Below are 20,416 nucleotides of genomic sequence, written 5' to 3'. Positions count from 1 at the left end.
CAGGAAAATATGGCAATACAAAAAATCGAAATTTACTTGCAATCTTATTTTCTTTAGCAGGTAGGGGATATATTTCTGAATAACCAATTATCTTAGGATACTTGTTGATTGCTTCTGTACTTAATGCTAAAACTTTGCTTTTTCTCGTTTGGTTTTCGAAAATTCGGCCATACGCCATCTAGCGGAAACCCGTGAACTCAGACGTGCCTGAGAAAAGAGCAAACATATCGTAGAATTTTCAACACTCTTACCTCAACTCTCAATACATTAAAGTTTTGAATTTTTCAAGCATATAACGTTACTTTTAATGCTAATATTGTAATTAAATGTCACTAAATAACACTAGTATTCATGTTTTTTCTGATGATAAATTCACATATTGATAGAATGAATCTGCAATATTCGTAATTCGTTTGATTTTAATATTAGTATACTATTTCATTGACTTAAGAGTAGCTACTGTAATTTTCGAATAATCTTTAAGGCGATAAACCCGTTTCTTTGAAAAATGCACAGTATCTCTCGTACTCGAAATTTACGCTCCTTTATATAGTATTTACAGCGTAGAACGCCGTATTATAAATGAGAAAAGGCCCGGGGATGTATAACGTACCTTGCATCCTCGATAGGAAATTCTCGAACGGACTGCTGTTGAATTGGAATCTGAAGGGGTGCCAGATGCTGGGAATTTCGTCGTCATCCTCGTCACTGCTGCTGCTGCCGGCGCTGCTGCCGAAGAGACTCGTGTCATCCATGATATTTCGGCGCGGCAGTACCAAGAACAGGCCGTCGTTCCTCTCGTCGGTCTCGGACGACTCGGCCGAGCCGCGTCGAGCTCCTGCGAAGCGCATATCAAATTTCATTAAATATAACTTTGCGTGTACATAAAATCGCTAACTTGGCTAAAGTCAACTTCTTTTCCGCATATAGAAAAGCGATATAGAACAAAAAAAAAGGCAGCAGCTCATCTTTGCTCGGTTGTTCGCGAGCAGAGGACCAAGCTGCTGCTGCTGACGATTATTTAACTTTCGAGCGTCGGCGAGTGCAAGTAAAAAGAAAAAAAAGAAAGAAAAGATTATTCGTATATACTTTTTGCCTTGGCCCCAGGTTTTTGCTCATTTATCGGGGGGGTTTGACGAGCGCAGTACTCTCGGCAGCTCGTTTAATAGCGTAGCAATGACACAATTTCGTCAGCTGGCCGCTGCTCGTCGTCGTCGTCGTCGTGTGCGCGCATAAAGCGAAATTATCGACGGAATATACAGTACGCAGATAAAAAAAGGGTCAAAGAAAAAGTACGTGTGTGCAGAACGGGTAAAATGCACTAGATTATATATGTAGTTTATCGATCGACCCGAGAGAAAGAGAGAGAGAGAGTATAGTAGGAGGAGAGCAGCAGCAGCTAACGCACGATGATGGATGCCTCCGTCGTGCGTATGTATTCACATAGACAGAGCTCCGAACTGCTAGTCGTATACGCGGCGCGATTATCTTGTCGCGCATTTGTATACATTGTGTATATTATTAAGGTACACGACCAGGGGATACGTAATTGTTGTATTCTTGTATTTACGCGCGAAATTGAAAATAAAAGCAGATATTAGGAGAGATATCCATTGGAGAAAAGTACACACGACGATCAGGCGCTGCATCTGCATTTCTCTGCACTACAGAGACAGTTAGTACATTCGAGTCTCGAAGCTCCGATGAAATGATAAACGAAGAGCTCTAGCTGCAGAACGAAGGATACGCTCTCGCGAAGCTATATTCGAGCGATGAAATATGTAACACACAATGCAGTCACACGAGTGAAATAATTGCATTTCCGTATCTATATATACGACGGTTCGAGCGTACAGCTCGACGAAGCTCCGAGCCATTGTCCAATATAGCCTTCTCAAGCAAGCGATTATCCAATTTACACTGATTACGCTGTCAACTTGCAGCAGAAGCAGCAGTTATCCTCCCTCTCCCGTTCGCTCCGCATAGCTGCCGCTGCCTCTTGAGCTAGCTGCCGTTTTGACGTGTATCCGCAACGTCGCGCGCGCGGGAGCCCGGGCTAGGCGGTAATTTGTCACACGTTATAAAACGAGCGAGACGTCGCCGTCGAGCGAGCTATATGTACTCTTCTATTCACGTGTACGAATTGTGATCGAATAGCGATCCGATCGAGCTACGTGTGTAGAGAACATTTCACTCGACTCGGACCGATTTTTATCGATATAATTTCAAAAAATTGTCCGAAGGAACCGAGCCTCGAGCTTGCGAAACTATTTCGCTATTTTGAAGGTCGGGCAAAGACGATCGGAATTCGTTATAATTTTCGAATCAGCCGCGATTAAGCCATTAATTAGTTGACGATTTCTCGAACATTAGATTAGTTCAGTTATAATGTTATACAGGTAAAGATCCCCTCGCACGCGTATACATCGGTGACGAGTTCCTCGAGCTTCGACGTTACAATCGATATCGCGATTCGAGCGCAGAAACTCGCGTCGATTTTCCGAATAAATAATTCAAGTCGGTCGATCGTCCATTTTCGTCACTTAATACGAATGTACATAATTTACGTTTTCTCTTAAGTTGGAAACCGCGGCTAAAAGCAGCAGCGCAATAATGTATGCAGCATCACGTAAAAGGCGCGCGAGATAAGGATCTTCCCCGTCGTCGACGTCTAACGGCCGCCTGGGACTATTTCTGTTTATGAACTGCTTATGTGTACGTTTAACATTCGTATGTATATGCATCGCGAGAGAGGTGCGAGTTTCGCGTATTTGTACATAGTAAGTATAACGGCAGGTGCCGTGGGGCGCTTACCTATATCCCCCCCGTATATGTGTACATTATATAAATAAAACGCGGTGGTGGCTGCTGCGGCTGTTCCCGAAACTGGCGGCGGTGGCGGCGGCCGAAATTGGCACGCGCGACGTGTGCGGCTCTCTGCTGTTTTTGGGGCCGAGCGTTAGCGTTAACCTCCTTTGGGTTCTCTCTCTTTCTCGGCTCGCGAGACTGCATATACGTATATACTAGTAAGCAGTAGCTACTATACTATATAGGTGCATGTTTTGTATATAGCACACGTGCCTCTCTGTCGTCATACGTTGACTCGAGAGCTGCTTATATAGTAGTCCCTGCCTGGCATACATATAAGTAACCCATGAGGGTCCAGTTATCTGGCCTCTCTCTGCACATGCAGCGCAGCCAAGCTCGTGTACACACACCCACACAAGACGTATATCTCCGAACCTTATGTAAACTTTGAGCGCCTGAGCATCAATTCTAGCCTTGAATATATCCAGCTCTCTGTCCATCTCCCAGCTTTCTTTTTAGCTTCTCACTCTCTCTCTCTCTCTCTCTCTCTCTTAGGTTCGCAAGTGTGTCATTTCTTTCTTCTTCGCGAGGGCTTTTTTGCTCATTTCGCTCGAGCTTGCGGTCGATTTACAGCGCGAGGAAGTAATTTGACGCGAAAGCTCGCGCGCGCGAGCTTCTTGCGAGCCACGTCGGTGCTGGAGATAGATCAGCGCAAAATAATGTGTCCGAGCGATTCTCAGCTATGTGCTACTTGGACTTCGTGGGGGAATTTTTTTTCGTCGCAAGTTCGTTGTCGACTCGGAGCTTTTGGGGAGGGACGCGCTCGTGGCCGCAACATTTCAAAGGGGGTCGAGTGTGCCCGCTGCTCTTTCTAGCTCTCCAAGGCTCACTGACGACACAGCTCTCTCTCTCTCTCTCTCTCTCTCTCTTTATCGTTTGTATCTCTGAACATCGCATTAACGTAGCGTTTGTAATGTTCCAGCGCAACATTATGTATACCTCGCGGGGTGAGCCGCACTTTGCACTTTTCACGTATGGTATTTGGCATATTTGCTCAAAGAAAGATGGAGAGAGGCGCAGAGTAGTGCCACATTATTTGCAACAATTTTTATGCACACATACACACCAACTTAGATCTTATTTAGATTATTATAGTATGCTTTTGATGATAGTGTCAAGTATATAAGGAAAACAATTTTGACCCAAGTGCTGCACAGTGCATTCGATTCGACAGTTTACGGCATTCGTATAACGAAATACCAGATTTTTCATACTCGCGATAAAAGCCGTATGTTTTTATGTTTCAATCATTCACCACTAGAGGGCGAGTATACCTTTATCAACAAATCCGCAAGTGGTAAAGTAAAAATACAATTATATAAGTTGAATCACGGATTTGAAACTGTAATATTTTAATTGAATGAGTACAGCTATCATTTTTATAATTAAAAAAAAAGGCACGAGAGATGGATGACACGCACCTGACACAGCTTTATACAGGGCCAGAGTAAGTCGTATACGCATAAATTACGGTACGCAGTGTTGACTCGTGACGATAATTACAGCCGCGTCGAGTACATATACAGGGAGCTTTGCGCGTAACACGCGTGTGACAATTGTGCGACGGGCGCGCAGCTGAATTATTTGTAAAATATAATCGTCGCGTACGTTTCGGCGTTTCGAATGGCGTTATTCAGCCTGCATTGTGACACGGCCACGGGGATTGTCTCGGCCCGACATACGCGAGACTCACACATATCAGAAGAGACGAGGCAAAGCTCGGAAAAAAGATTTTCTCTCTCTCTCTCTCTTCATCCGTGAGCTCGTTGTTGCTCGATCGAAAGAAGACACGACGAGAGAAGGAAGGAACTAAACGCTTTTCATGCTCGCGGAGTCGTGGCAATTGTTATCCCCTACCCCGGCCGCCCGTTCAAACAGGCACAGCTCTGCACACATTCGTATTATATATACGTACACACGCATCTTGGTACGCAGCTGCAGGCGCAGGTATACAGGCGTGCGTGTGCGAACTGCACAATTGCAACGCGACGCGAGCCAAGGCGCAGTACTCCTATACTCCTCCTCGTGTCTCTCTCTCTCTTGCATTGTCAGTCCGGGCGGCGCGTTCCATTAGTAGCGAAGCGTACCTACCTACCTACCTACTACCTCTACTAGCTACTACGTATATAATGCAGAGAGACGCGAACGTTTATCCAAGCTGTACAGCTCTAATACCGAATACATATATAGCGTATATAGCCTTTAGACGCGTACGTATACGAGCTATGTCTCAGCCCCGTACGTGTGTCGGTTACGTATAAGTATATATGTATCGAAACAAGCAGGAAAATAAGACAATGCCGCGCGCGCGACTAGAATCCGAGGAAATCTTGCACGACCAACTCTCTTACTTTTCTCTTATATTTATTTGGCGCGCGCGTACATCTTGATTTTCGACGAATTAGTATATACGCGCTATCGAGTTTGTACAATGCACACCTGTTTGCATATGTACAGCGTCGCAAGCTCCAGCTCCTTTTCCTTCTTATTCGTGCGATAATACTTTTCTTCGATAAATCCAAGATGTATGTAATAACACGGGTTCGGTCAACGGCTGTCACGGTCAGTACCCCGATGATGATCGATAGCAGCAGCATTTCTCAGCAGTATGTACCCTTTGTCGAGATTTTTTATGCACGAGCTTGCGGACAGCCGACTTTCATACGTTCGACGTCGATAATGCTCACGCGTGTACATCGAAGATTTTATATTTTTATACGAAAAAGCTATCCGTGCACAGACATGCGGCTGACAAAGCTAGGCCGGGACAATAATCCTGCGCGCGTCTCTTTTTAAGCATTTTTAAGCGCGGCTGCTGCAGGCAAATGCACATCCCGCGCTGCATCCGAATCGTACGTACGGAATACTATTGCCGAATAAATGTGCATATACCTATGAGCTATACAGGCGAGAGGTCGAGCACTCAGCATGAACATTGCTGTAAATCGACGACGACGCTATTACTACGTATACGCGCTATATGTATAATAATACGCGTTGACCCGACCTAAGCACACCGATGGGAGCTCATATTTCGAAGGTCAGCTCTGGATTAGAATGAAATATGCATTATACATTATATGCAGATATTGTAGCTGGCTATATTATATATATAATGTGTGCACGTACGAAGAGAGGGAGAGAATGACTTTGCTCGTTTATTATAATAATAAGAGCCGAGCGTATAGCGCATCTAGATGCGCTCGAGCTTTCGCTACTACTATACGCAATAGCAGCATCGCACTTGATTTTTTTTTTCAACTCTCGCTTTGCGACTCGCAGCTTAGAATTTCAGCTGCGTGCCGTCGCTTGTTTTGCCTCGTGCAAGGGGAGCTGGGGCGAGCTTGCGCGACAAGTCGAGAATTGAGACGACTCGAAAGCAATCGAGTTCCGTAAGTGTTGGACGAGTAACTGTGCGGAGCTAGCTGCGTGTCTTCTGTACGAATACACACACATACACACACATACACGCTCTTAGCTGCACACGTACGTGCGAAAGCCGTGCGACACGTCCATTGTGCAACGCAGCGTGAACTTATCTGCTGCAGGAGGATTTATCGCGCGCCGCAGCTTGGCTGTATAATTATCTTCGCTCCTCGCCAGCCGCCGCCACCGCCGCGCCGTAGTGCATTGTCGAGCTTGCAAGCTCGGATACGTGGCGGATACTGGCGGTGCGGCTTTTCTGCTCGTCGTGTGCCACACACCCGCGCACACAAACATACACACACATAGAGAGGACTTTTGTTGAAGAGCTTGAGCCTTAGCTGCAACGACAACGAATCCCAGCTCTATAGCAATGGCAGAGGCCGGTTCCTTTTTTCCCGCGAGGCGCTTAATCGATGCGCGCTTGCGAAATATGCAGAGCCAATTATTTACCGCCTTCCTCCTCCTCCTCCTCTCCTCGTATGCTCGAACAAGAAAGGACAAGGGATCCTGATAGTAGCGCGTCTGGCCTCTACATATATATATATACACACATCTATATCACGCGTGTGCTTGCGAGATCCTGCCGCACACACATGCAAATGCAGCTGGAACGCAACGAAGGAGTAAATTTATTTGGGATTCATTGCGGACTGCTCCGCTGCTGCTGCTCATCGTTTATGCCACTCGATCGCTGGGATCTGCATCGTTTAGAGCGCGGCGCCTTTGCTCTTCCCTCTCTATCTCTCGCTCTCTTTCGTTCGCTCCGTTGGCTCTCGTTGTCCTCGAAATTGCTCTCGGAACTCGGGCCTTGTAAATGACCAAATCCTCATCAATATTTACCGTATAACTTTACTCTGCGTTGTTCGAAATAATTACGATAAAATGCCTTGACCAATCCATTTTCACGACAAATTTCTTTCAAAACCGCACGTTACTTATACAATTATTTTTACGTTACAGTTTGCAGAGTTTTTTAGTTTAGTAAGTTTTTATTGGCATCATAATTGGTATACATTGCCATAACGCTGCTGTCATGTTGGCGCGAATTACAAATTAGTTTGAAATATAAATATATATATTTGAACAAGCTTATTAACTAAGAGTAAACATATCTTAACTAAATATACATTAACTTTGTCTTAATTATAACTTAAAATTTAAAATTATTAATCAAAGGCCTTTTACTTAAATACTTATGTTGATATTGGATATAAATTCAGCGATTATTCTTATCACTTCTTTCTTATTCTCAACTATCAACTTTTCTAAACAATAAGGTGGTTTATAATTGAACACATTGAGTCGATTTTTAAGTATTTTCCTTTGCTCTATGAATTTTGGACAATGCCAAAAGACATGGCTAGGAGTCTCCTCCGCTTGTAACTCGCAATCACATAGATTATTGTCAACTATCTTAATTTTTGCTAAACTAGCTTTTAAAGATGTATGCTCGCTTCTTATTCTATTTATTGAGACTATTGCTCGTCTACTTAGTTCTTTAAATTTTTTAAACCATGGATATGACTCTTGCTTAAAGTAAGTTTGAAAATATTTTTTTCCTTTAGATTGAAAATCTTTAATTTTTTCGGCAATGTCTTTTTCCAAAAATTTGTAAAACCATAACTCATTATAATACTCTGATAAAAGAGATTGATTAAAGTTGAAATTATATCTGAAATCGTCGGTTAGATCTTTAAGCAATTCAAGTTGATCGATTATAGTGCTGTTGTAATAGGAAAAATGTTTTAATAAGAATTTAGAGCAAATAATTTTTAATCTGCAACGAAGGGATGGTATTTTTGTCTCGACCGCTATAATATTTAACGGGGTGCTCAGTCTATATCCCATAGCGATTCTCAAACAAATGTTTTGGAGCTTTTTCAGTTTTATAAAATTTGATTGGGCACACGGAAATATGGTGTATCCACTGTATTCCATTCTCGATCTCACAAGAGATTTGTATAACAAGAGCAAAATGCAAGGGTCCGCTCCCCACCAAGTTGTACTCAGACAGCCAAGTAGACCAACGGCTGATCTACATTTTAAAATTATCTCGTTGTGCTTTCCATTTCAAGCCTTTGTCGAAAGTTATACCTAGAAATTTAGCTGTGTTGGAGGGAAAGATTGTTTGACCGTTTAAGTTTAAGGAATGAAATTGCAATCTACTGTTGTTTTTCTCAAAGATGACCAGTTTACATTTTTCCGGAGCTACCTCTAGTCCTCTCATTGCTAGATGATCGCTTAATTTCTCACCTTTCTGCTCAAGAGACAATAGCTCGCTGTCAAGTCCACTACCCGTCTTATAAATGACTATGTCGTCAGCAAATTGTAAAATTTTAACATTATTATTCATATATTTGTCATTATGCCTAGTGTAAACATATAAAATGAGGCTTAGCACGCTTCCTTGTGGAAGTCCTTTATTAACTATTCGTGCCGGACCTAGACGCGCGTCTAAGGGGATAACCGATCTTTCATAAATAATAGTATAAATAAATTTAATCAGCCTATTTGGTAATTGCAGATCTTTAAGATCTTTAAGAAGAATATCAGGAATTACATCATCAAACGCCCCCTTGATATCGAGAAAAAAGGCTGCGACTTTTTCTTTTTTGTAAAAAGCTTGGTGGATATCATTTGTTAAAATATTTACATTATCCGTGCATGCCCTGCCTTTATGAAAACCGTATTGCGTGGGAGGAAGGATATTATTAGTTTCAGCCCAGTGATGCAATCGACCATTGATAATACGTTCTGCGATTTTCAATAAACATGAGGACATAGAGATCGGCCTTACTTTGATACCATTGCTTTTGGGAATAAATGATACTAGGTAGGATGACCAAGCACTTGGAAATTGCCCGGTGCTATAAATCTCATTGAAAATATCTAGTAATACTCGTAAGTAATATTCCGGAAGATAAGTCAAAATCTCATAATTAATTTTGTCTAAACCCGGACTCGATTTAAGATTTGATTTTTGTAAGGCTTCCACCAACTCTTAATAAGAAAACTGTTGAGACATAAAATGATCATCTTCTGTGGGATCTATCACTAACGACGAGATTAAGTCATTTAAATTTAAACTAGGGTCAATTCTTTTTGGGACACATAAGGAATCTAACGTTTTACGAGCACTTTCTTCTGTGTGCCTATTGTTAGGTCGCGCTGCCGGTCGATTGTAACCGTTTTTAAATTGTTTAACCTTTGACCAAATAGCCGACAGTTTCGTCATTCTATTTAAACCTTGACAATAATTAACAAATGAATTTTTTTTTCATTTTTAAGAGTACGCCTCGTTATTGCTCTAATTTTTTTAAATTCTATAAATTTTTCCAAATTACAATGATATTCCAAAGATGTAAACTTAGCTTTTCTAGTCCTTATTGCTCTTTCACAGTTATCATTCCACCAACAACAAGGTGGCTTTTGATTATTTTTAGTAAAATTCACATTTTTTGAATTATTTCTAATTTTTGGCATAGATTTAACTATACAATCATTGATTGTATCGATACAAGTATTATACTTGTCGATTACATTAGCGTTTATACACGTTATTCTGCTAAATGTGGTCTTACTTTGCTCCAACTCAATAAAAAATGAGTCCCAATCAATTTTTTTCAAATTATATCTGTAGTCTAATTTTTCAAATTTTTTAGCTTGAGTTAAGAGACTAGTAACTATTGGGAAGTGGTCGCTGTCCCATGTGTCGTCTAGCACTTGCCAATTTGAGATGTCTAAATTAAGACTAGATGAAACGAATGTGAGGTCGATGTGAGAAGTAGAATATTCATTGCCTGTAATAGTTACATGCGTCGGTAAGCCATTATTTAAGAGCGTGAAAATTGCTGGATCTAAATTGTCCTGCATATAATTACCGTATGAACACTAGGGTGGTCCACTTTTTCAAAAAATTTTTGTATCTCGGGGGATCCATCGGAATCAGAAAGTTTGAGGTTTAAAATGAATTTTCCTGTAAACTAGAACTCAAAAAAATGATTTAAGATGGTTTCGATGGATTTTTGAAGTTTAAAAACGTGCTCCAAAAAAGAAGAAAAATCGGGCTATCATTCGAATTATTTCAAACTATGTTTGGAGTGTAAAAATAATCTTGACAATACATTGTCTTATGTGTTTTTGTCTGCAAAATCGAATGCCGTAGTCAGTTTTGACCTAGGAGCACAATTTTATTCAAAAAAATACACTTTTTCGATTGTTCTTTTTCGCAAATTCCGCAAAGTTCATTTTCGAGCGAGTGGCAAATGAACAGAAAAAATCTAGAAATATTTTCTTATCTACTGGTGTAGATTTTAAGTCGGGTGTTTTGTTTTTTCCACTCTTTGTGCTGAATTGTGCTGAATTTTTCTTGGTAGGTATGTACTTAGATCTTTCCAGGGTTGGAAATCCCTCATAAGTTTTGTTTATGGTACTGTTGAGATAATTATTATTGTTTTTCTTATTTACTAGTGACTTAGCTTCTGAGAATGTCAGATTGTCATACACCATTAAGACGTTAATTTTCTTTTGTTCTTGAAATTTGGGACAATTAGCACTAATGCTTACATGATAACAATCTTCATCTTTTATGTTACTGTCAGCTTTGCAATTAGCACAGGTAGGAGTTGCATTTGGGCATTTCCCCTCGTGTCTCATATCTCCACAATTGAAACAGATTTCCTTGCCTCTACATGTCTCAGTTGTATATCCAAATTTAAAGCATTTGTAGCAATAAATTTGTTTGTTTGTTTGTTTGTAGCGTAAAAATTAGATTTCAGAAATTAGAGGCACTCCGTCCATTTTCGTGCTCACCGGCAGAATCTGGTGACTCACAGCTTGCAGATTTGCAGAAAAAAAGCACTCGCCATCTAGCGGTGGATGCCAGATTTAATTACGATTGAGTAATCATGATTTTTTTTTAGCAAAAAAAAAAAAAATAATTATCAACACAACTTTCAAGTAAAAATTCGTTGAATAAAATTCGGTATCGTTCATTTCAATATTTATGTCTAATTTTATGTTAAAGTTTTTTTAACTACACTTTCACAGTCCGAAAATCAACTGTCGTACAAATTTTACTTCGTATTCAATGTATCTTCGCATTCGTTTACATTATGTACAGACATCAATTGTACGCGATGTTTGGGCGTGCATGGCTTCTTATCGTCGATATCGCGATGTGCTTTTCGCGCCGTAACAGTCGAGCAATCGATATCGTGAGAAGCTGCATTAATTCTTGATTTTTCACCAAATTTTCATACGTATCACAGAAACACACAAAAACAACATTTGAAACCATACAATATGACCGTCGTAGTCAAATCCGATGCAATTTTGTAACTTTTTGTTTTTAATCAATTTTTTTTTTCGTTAACTTAATTGAAGTTTTTTAATTGTTCTTAATAATTAATATATCAAACGAATGGCATCCAAAACGTAAAAAAATGAAAGTGAATCTTCAATGTCACGTTAATATATCGCGAAAATTGTACTTTTCTTTTGCATAGAACAAACAAGATAACGGGTCGATGATTATTTATCCTAATTAATTAAAGCGCACACACAAGGCTAGTTGTATCTAGGCAACAACACAGCTCATCAATATTTTCAAAGCAGCGAGAGAGCAGTTATTACAATTTCAGCGTTCGAATAATATCAGTAATAGGCAATCAGGCAAAACAGCCTCGCGCTCGGCGTTGTTATATATTCATACATGCAGACACGCGCTCCGACTGCTATACCACCACTACTACTACTACTGCTGCTGCACTGCGAGCGAGCAAGAGAGAGACTATGTGATTTTTGCTGAAATCTGCTTTGATCGCGCATACTGCGAGCTGCTGCGCAGGATGTGTGTGTGTTATATGCTCATGAGAATTGCCTGCAACACGATTATACAATCGCGTTACTTTTATGACGTATTATTTTGCAAATTATTATTATCTCGTCTCGATCGGGGGCTGCTGCTCGTGATCGTGATTTTACGATTATTTCCTGCAACCGAGAGAGAGAGAGAGAAAGAGTATTATAACGTCGGCGTTGGCGGCTCTCGAGCTTTTGCCTCTCTCTCACTCGAAATCAAATCAATCGATCTCGACGGGCGCGCGCGCGACGAATTATATTACACAAAAGCTTACACGCTCTCGCGCGCCCATGCCAAACTGCTTGTGCTGCTGCTGCAGAGAGAGAGAGAGAGAGAGAGCAATGTCTGCCAATGTATAATTTCCCAGCGCCGACTCTAAAACGCGCCGACGACCGATAGAGAGAGAGCGAATAATTTGGCCCAGCAAATTGCCGCCGCCGCGCATCGATCGATATTATTTTTCAAACGAACTACGCGCGGCTTACTACTTGGCATCGAGTCAACGCGCAGCAGTATGCAGCGACTTTGCAACCTTTCCCGCGTGTCCGCGCGCTACTGCAACTTTGTATAAAAGAGAAACAGCAACTGTGTACTGTAAATCGTGGCGTAAGCTTTTGATGCGTGCATGCAAAATCGTGCAGCTGCGATCGATAAAACAACTCCTCCTCCACCCCCGCGTCGTCGCCCGATTCGAGTCGAAAATTGCCCCCCGCGCTGTAAAAGTAATGGAGTTTAATTTCACAGCTGTAAACGTAAAAGCGCAATTCTGTAAGATGCTTTAAATCGAACGGGGGTTGTAAAGCATTTTCGACGTTAAATTCGTAAAAAGCTGCGCTATCGGATCGAACGCTAATTCAACGTTTTGAAGTCGGTCAAATTATATAACTGTGCGCGTGTCACACCTTTTATAGCATCTCCCAGATTTTTTGTCACTCGCGAGTTCTTGCTACACCATCTAGGAATGAGTCTGAAAGCTCACACAGCAAGCACGAAGCTCAAAGAAAGCAACGTGTGCGCGCGTGCACCTCCATTATAATTGTAACAACCAATTTCGATGAAAAATGAAGGAGAAATCGAACTCGTTCGAAATATTATCGAGAGAAAAGCCGAGATTTTCCAGTAGACCATTTTACGGTCGGAAACGAGCCATTGAAAAGTCGGACGGGCGACGGGCGGTGTATATAAATTATAAAGCGCAAAGCGAGAGGCCTTGACACCTGCATTCGCGCGAGTGCGCCTCGTGCATTACTATTAATTTATGGCGCGTGCAAAAACTCTCGGCTTGAATCGCAGCGATCGTAGTACATACTACGAATCGAAAGTTTTCGCAGCAGCACATACACACACCGGAGCTCACGTGCAGCGGGTATCAAAATATAAAAGGCGGCCTTCGTTGAAAACGTGTTGGGTGTCGACGATTAATTTTTACATGCAGCAACAATGAAGTGTGTAACATCGCATGTGTGTGTGTGGCAAGGCTGCGTTTGGCAAAAAACTTAACGAATCGTCTCTGTGTATGCCCGAGCAGGATACATTTTGCCTGCCACAATGTCAGAACGAAAATGAAAGAAGATAAAACGTTGGAATATCAGTGAAGCGTGAGCGTGCGTAGCGCGAGCTTTTGTGCGTAATTCATTAACCCTGACCAATTTACGATGTGAATATGTTACTCGTGAACTTATACCTCGTATTGTATGAATTTTTCGATCAACTTATTGATCATTAGCTCGTCACGAAATAATTGTAAATAAGTTATTTATTAAACAATGCAATTATGGAGAGTAGTATATACCTTTCGTTTCAAAAATAAAAATCGAGCTAAACAACACTGGTCAATATCGAATCATAATTTGAACGAATACGTGTAAAAATGTTTCATCGAATGAAGATCGTAGTCGAGATTGCGAAGGAGAAGGTCGTCTGTCGGTCGGTCGTAGTAAAGTGATTTGCCTGTGCTGCTGAGCTGCTGCAGTCGCGCGCGAGTAAATATAAAGGGGGCCGAGCAGCGCATGTCATGTGTGTGTGTGTGTGTGCTCGCGAGAAAGTGCAAAAAAAAGCACTCCACTCTATGCTCTCGGCAGCGTCAAAGGATTATATCGTCCGAGAGAGAGAAGCTGCACACGCGACCTTTATCCACTCGAGAGGGTCGCTTTTGCCGACAGAGAAAGGCCGTATGTGTGTGCGAGCAAAGCAGTCCTAATCGCTTGTGCGGCTGATACTGCACGAGCTCTGCACCTTTAATCTCGCTTCGCTCGGGCTCTCTCATCTTTTTCTCTCGCTCTTTCTCTTCTTTTGCATCTTTTGTTGGATAAATAATGTGTGTGCACTCGATGCACTTGTGTGCGACATGTGCTGCACGCCGTACGTAATGCGATCTTCGAACGACGATCGACCTTGAAACCAAATGACACGAAAATTAAAAGTGCAGCTTGGAAGACATAAATCGAATATCCGATCGAAAGCTCGCAAGATTTTTTTTTATTGAATTTGGTCCAATCGTCGCAGTGCCTCTATCCAGTGGCTGCGCGGCCAAGAGCAGTATGGTGGCATCGTTCTTAGGCCGCTCTCGCGTGCGCAGTGATATCAAAAATCGCACGATTCCAACACGCACATACTCGGGTCGACGGGAGGGCGAGGGGCTTTGCTAAATCGAATCTATGGATACGCAGTGCGTGTGACACATAATCCTCGGCTGCCGCCGTCATCGGCAGTATCGAGTGAAGCATGATGGCCAGCAGCAGCAGCAGCAGCAGCACTGCAGCTCTCGGGGTTGTTAATGCTGATTTCGAAATAACAATCGATCTTGCTAGAGGACGACGACTCTCGACTCTCGGATCACTCGCGGCTGGCCACTATTGCCTCGGCGTGTCACTTTATTAATTCCACCCAACCCACCCTACGCATATATATAGTATATAGTATACACGATACGTACGTACAGCGCACGAGAGCACGTCGATGCCTGGAGTAGTAGTCGATTCGCAATTATACACATAACTAACCAAATCGCCATTATACATGGAGGCACGCGTGCATTATTATACACGTACACATGCGGCATAGTACGGAGAGATTGCGCGAGAGGCTTTGTTATCTATATATAATAATATCAATCGAGATTTCGAGCACACATCGAGCGCTCGAGTATGCCGTATCCTATATATACGCGCATCGGTCGAGGCTGCTCTGCGAGCTTGCAGTGTGTATCATGAGCCGCGCGCGCGTCTGCACACTAATGATTTGCGCGAGCTTTGACCGCTGCTTTGACACGCGCCGCAAATATCCCCGCGCGCACTCGTCGTCGTGCCGGTAATGATCGTTACTCCGTTACCCCACTGGAATTACACTTTTGATGGATCATGAAAAAACCATTATCGTATACGTTTTCTTCGATTTATGAATTTCATGAATGCGCGATTGGATTATCATGTGCTCGGCTGAATATAATTATTTATTAATCTCCAAAGCGCGCGGTCCCGAAATAACATCGCTGCGCGGAGTAATGTGATTTCGACAGCTGTGCAGTTGGCTTATTCGCGGCCGTGTTGAATTGATAACTTGATCACTACTACTACTACGCGATTGTCATCGATCACATTACGATGTAAAAAGGGAATATTTTTTTTCGCGCAATCCAATTCAAAACCATCATTCGGTATATTTCCCAATTAAACTTTATTAAGAGAAAGCTTTTGTACGATCATTTTTATTTTTCATTTTCAATTTCGCGTAATGGATCTCTTACCACTTTATCACTTATAAAAGAGAGAGAGATAGCTTTTTGACTCTTTCAGTGTGCTGCTGTATAGCGTGGCGAGCTTTAAAGAAGAGAGCTGCCTCCGTAACATTTTTGACAAGATTATTTTTACAATGCGGATTAAGAGCTTTTATCCGCGGGCATAAAGCACCGTAACGATTTCGAGCTAGATACTTTTAACTTGGATGAGTTAAAACATCATGAGTTACAATTACCATTGAATTACACAATTTTTTCGCTTCATTTATATTTTCGAATACGTCATTTTGTGTATGAAATATTTTCCATTTTTCCCCTCCCAGTCAAATTTACGCGCCGCGGAAAAAAAATGTTTCTCGGCCTGTAACCGAATATCTGTGGTACGAGTTGAGCTCATTATTTCGTGCTTTAGCGATCGCGAACAAGGTACAGCACGTTAATTAAAATGATTTATACATCTCAACTGTGAGGATATTTTGTTATCGAGATGAAAAATCCCAATAATCTGTATAGTAGTTTGCCATTTCGACGCTCGATAGGGGGGGTGATCTCGTTATATACGCGCACAGGTATACGCGCGCTCGTTATCTCGACGTAAAACGTAAAGCGAAAGTCGTCCTCTTCTTTTTGTATTTTTCATTATTTTTCGCAATGAAGATCCACCCATCGAGGTATCTCGCTCGTTCGGATCGAATTGGAAACGAAGCGAAACTTATCGTATATAAATACGAGCACGTATACGTATTAAGTAGCTGAAAAGAGAAAGTGATGGCGGTGTATAGGTACAAGTCGAGCAAAGGGTCGAACAAAACACGCGATAAAAATAAATGAAGAGTAGAAAAAAGAAAATGTGTGTTAAAACCTAATTTTATGTGTACGTGAGCGAGTGTACGAAGAGAAGAGGAAATGTTGTCCGGAATCGGCGCGCGCGTGCATATATACACGTACTTATGCGAGTTCGTCACGCGAGCTGCTGCTGCACGTCGCGCGCAAGTCACCTAGTTGTACAGCTCGTATGCACAGCTTGCTGCTGCATTATACGTGCGCGTAGACACAAGGCGCGCAGAAAATACACCTAGTGTTATATTTTCGGATTATTCATCGCCCGAAAATTTTCATACACTCTCTTTCGGGCTCGATGGCCTATAATTAATGCACGCAGTTGTATGCGAAAATTCGAGTCGTTTCGTGGACGTCTCGCTCGGTCGCACACGACGATCGTGCCCGTAGGATTGGCAATTGCAACAGCAGTAGTTCGTAGCTTATGAAAGCTCTTACATATATGTATGTGCACGCGGTCATAATAGCTGTTTTGCGCTCTTAATCGCAAGAACCAACTGCGCGCACGATCTGTCTCGGGAATTATTACATCGTCCAGTGGGCATTGCAGCAGCAGCTCGAGTTGCGTAGAGCTAGAGCTAGACTATATACTGCAGTATACGTATTGGAAAGAGGGAGAGAGAGGCAGACTCACACACAATCCAATTACTGCTGCTGCTAGCTAGTCTAGGCTGCTTCGGTGCAGTAGTGCTGCTGCGGCCCCATAAACTTGGAGCGTTTAACGCAGCTCCTAGACGACTCGAGCCGCCGTCCAGCTAGTGGCTCGCTCTCATCTCTCTCGCTACGCGTATTCACTCGTGCACGGAATTGTAATAGCTTCTCTCTCTTGGCTCTCGGTTGGCTCTCAGAGTCGGTCGTCAACCCAAAGTCCCTGTCTTGATGGAGCTTCCGCAAGCTCTCTACGTATATATATACACGAGGTGTACTACGACACGGCCGGGCTTTTTATTGCTAGACAATCTTGGGAGCAGAAATATTTCGCCCCTATTTCCCTTCCCTCCGCGACTTTGATGCTGATTTTAGGATCGACTGCTACTTGCGAGTAAAATTTATTGCCTAGCTGACGCGCGCAAGCAAGCTCGAATTTATTTAAATTGAATTGTTCCGCATTGCACCGCGCCACACGCTTGGATTCCAAGTGTGTATACGCTTTAATTTGTTGCCACTCGTGAAATGTAACATTATTATTGCGAATTTCCGCTCCTGCTTTCCTTCGATTAATTTTACATCGCGCACGTGTTTACAGACCAAATCAATTTGCCCTTATTATTTTCGCCCTCCCCTCGGCCCACCCAACTACATAATGTACAATCAGTTGGGGAGGGGAGGAATAAACTTTTCGGGCGAGTGCAGTTATTAATCGCGGGGCCCGGGCCGAGCACCGATCAAGCTCGCGTGCGCTACTTTTTTGCGCGTGTGTGCATACGTGTAAAACAAAGCCTACACATCCGTGCGACAAACAACGACTGCGGCGCGGCACAAACTCGGAAAATAACGATCTATTCGTATGTATATACGTGCACCTTTGTGTACATATTGCAGAAGCAGCGCTACGTACATCAGCATCTGCCTGTGTGATACTATTGTCCTAACGCAGCAAAAATAACATGTCTCAAATCGCAGCCAGCGCTGCCGGTTTTTGTTTGAATTCCTCGATTCGCGCTCATATATATTCACTTCGCGTCGACATCATTTTTTTTTATTCGTTGTTTTCGGCAAAATTTCATGGTTCGTGATCGGGAATATCTTGGAAAATTCCAATCGATCGATCGACCACGGTATAAACATAACAGTAAGGCGTATACGTATGGTTAATCTCCATTATCGTTTTATTTCTTAAAGAGATATAACTTGGAAAGCAAGTTGAAATTATTATGATTTCTAAAAACAATAAGTTAACTATAAACTAGTTCGCAGTATTGGTTGAGGCAAATTTCCTCGGCTCGTTCATCATTCTAGCTCGCGCGCGTACATATAAGCGAGCCTTATATACACATCGCGCGCAGGTAAGTTGATCTCGAGCTGAACTCGTTAATTGGCACGTATGCGAGAAAGTGCGAGGGGGCTATATGGAAGACGATGACGTACTTTTGCATATTTTACAATCGCGCGATTAGCTTCTAGCGAGTTTGCGATGATTACGAGTTTTGCTAAACGCCCGAGTGGCGCCTCGTACTCGCTTCAGAAATTTCATAAAGTTAATGATACAAAGTAAATAGTCGTACAAAAATCACCTAATTTTTTTAACTATCTGATTACTCGATAAAACGTTCATCGAGTTAATATTCATTCTCTTCGATGGATTTTATCGAGCGATATTTCTATTCGGCACGAGCTCGGAGTATATCCCTGTGCTGCAAGCGTATACATAATCATTTGATTGAGTCTCTCTCTTCGATATACGTGCGCTGCTGCTGCTGCTGCTGCGACGAGGAGTAAGTACATCATCGTTGAAACGTGATTGCATTGTATAAATTATCACAATGCTTTAATAAAATCGTTTTTTCGCCCCGCTACTTGAAAGAGAGAGAGCTACAATCATATCAATTGCAGCCGGTTACGTCTGTGTCACGAGGAATTTTAAATTTCAAATTATCTCCGAAAATTCTATTATGAATTTGAGAGTGAAGAAAAGCGAGAGGAAATTATTATCGCCTTGCGCCGAAGTTTTCTTCTTCTATTTTTTTTTAAACTTGAATATAAATGAAAAAACGAAACGATCAAGGCGGAGCAGCAGCAGACTTGAGATAAAGTAGATCAGAAAATACGATTATCAAGACGTAATTTTTTTGAGAAACTTACGCAGTAGCACAAGGTCCGAAAGCTGTTAAAATTTCATTACTATTATTATTATTATTATATATTTTGAAGCTCACGCAAAGTTTTCTTTCATCTTGAAATAAATTTTTGCACGAACAAACGTCGGATTTTTCTTTTCCCTCTCGCAGGCGCTCTCAAAGTTTTTTACAACAAAATACTGTATACTCTTTTTATGCCCGATGTTTGACGTTATCTACAATATTATAAACGCATTATTAAAATAAATTTTCCCTCCCAAGACTTTGCCAAGCTGTTAAGTATTAGGTAGCATCAGCTCATCATCACTTTTTAATCAGTCCAGCGCGCGGCAGGAGGAGGAAGAAAAAGAAAACTTTTTCTCTCCCTCGTGCGCGCAATTTCGTGCTCGCGCGCAGGATGCATAAAGCAGAAAGAGAGAAAGAGAGAGAGAGAGAGAGAGAGAGAGAGGAAGGGGGTACAGAAAGCTCTTGTATATATGAAAGTTGAAAAAAAAGTAATTAAGCTTGGAGAAAAGCAGGCAAGCAAGAAACGAGCGAAAAATGACGACTGTGAAAAAAGATGAGCTCGATCGCGAGAGAGCTTTCGCGTACGAGTACTTTTCTCCCTCCCATCTCTCTTTCTCTCTTTTTTGTAGCCCAACGAACATCCTCCACTTATATTCATTGTAATTTTCTTTCTATTTTTGCTCCCTTTTATATTTTCTCTCTCTCTTTCTCTCTTGATCCCGGTGTTGTTATGTCTTTTGTTCGCATTAATCGACGTGAAAATATTCCTCAACTAAATGTACACTAATGGTCGATTACCCATTAATCGACCGAGTCTAGTAAGGGGCAGAGCTGATCAATCAACAGACTTGAACATATTTTTTTCTCATTTTTTTTGAT

General features: G+C 42.0%; 1 protein-coding gene across 1 annotated transcript in view; it reads right to left on the bottom strand.

The window, feature by feature from the left end:
* LOC106648610 (icarapin-like) overlaps positions 1-20,416 on the bottom strand; it is a 42,000-nt gene that overhangs the window by 9,772 nt on the left and 11,812 nt on the right. The window contains exon 2 of the mRNA XM_014365630.2: positions 614-838. Coding sequence (XP_014221116.1) covers positions 614-838 — 225 coding nt within the window. The remainder of the gene's footprint in view (positions 1-613; positions 839-20,416) is intronic.

Source organism: Trichogramma pretiosum, unplaced genomic scaffold (genome assembly GCF_000599845.2).
Source record: "Trichogramma pretiosum strain Unisexual culture from Peru unplaced genomic scaffold, Tpre_2.0 scaffold69, whole genome shotgun sequence".
Taxonomy (NCBI): domain Eukaryota; kingdom Metazoa; phylum Arthropoda; class Insecta; order Hymenoptera; family Trichogrammatidae; genus Trichogramma; species Trichogramma pretiosum.
Note: the sequence above shows the minus strand (reverse complement) of the source record. Positions and strands in the feature narration are given on the sequence as shown.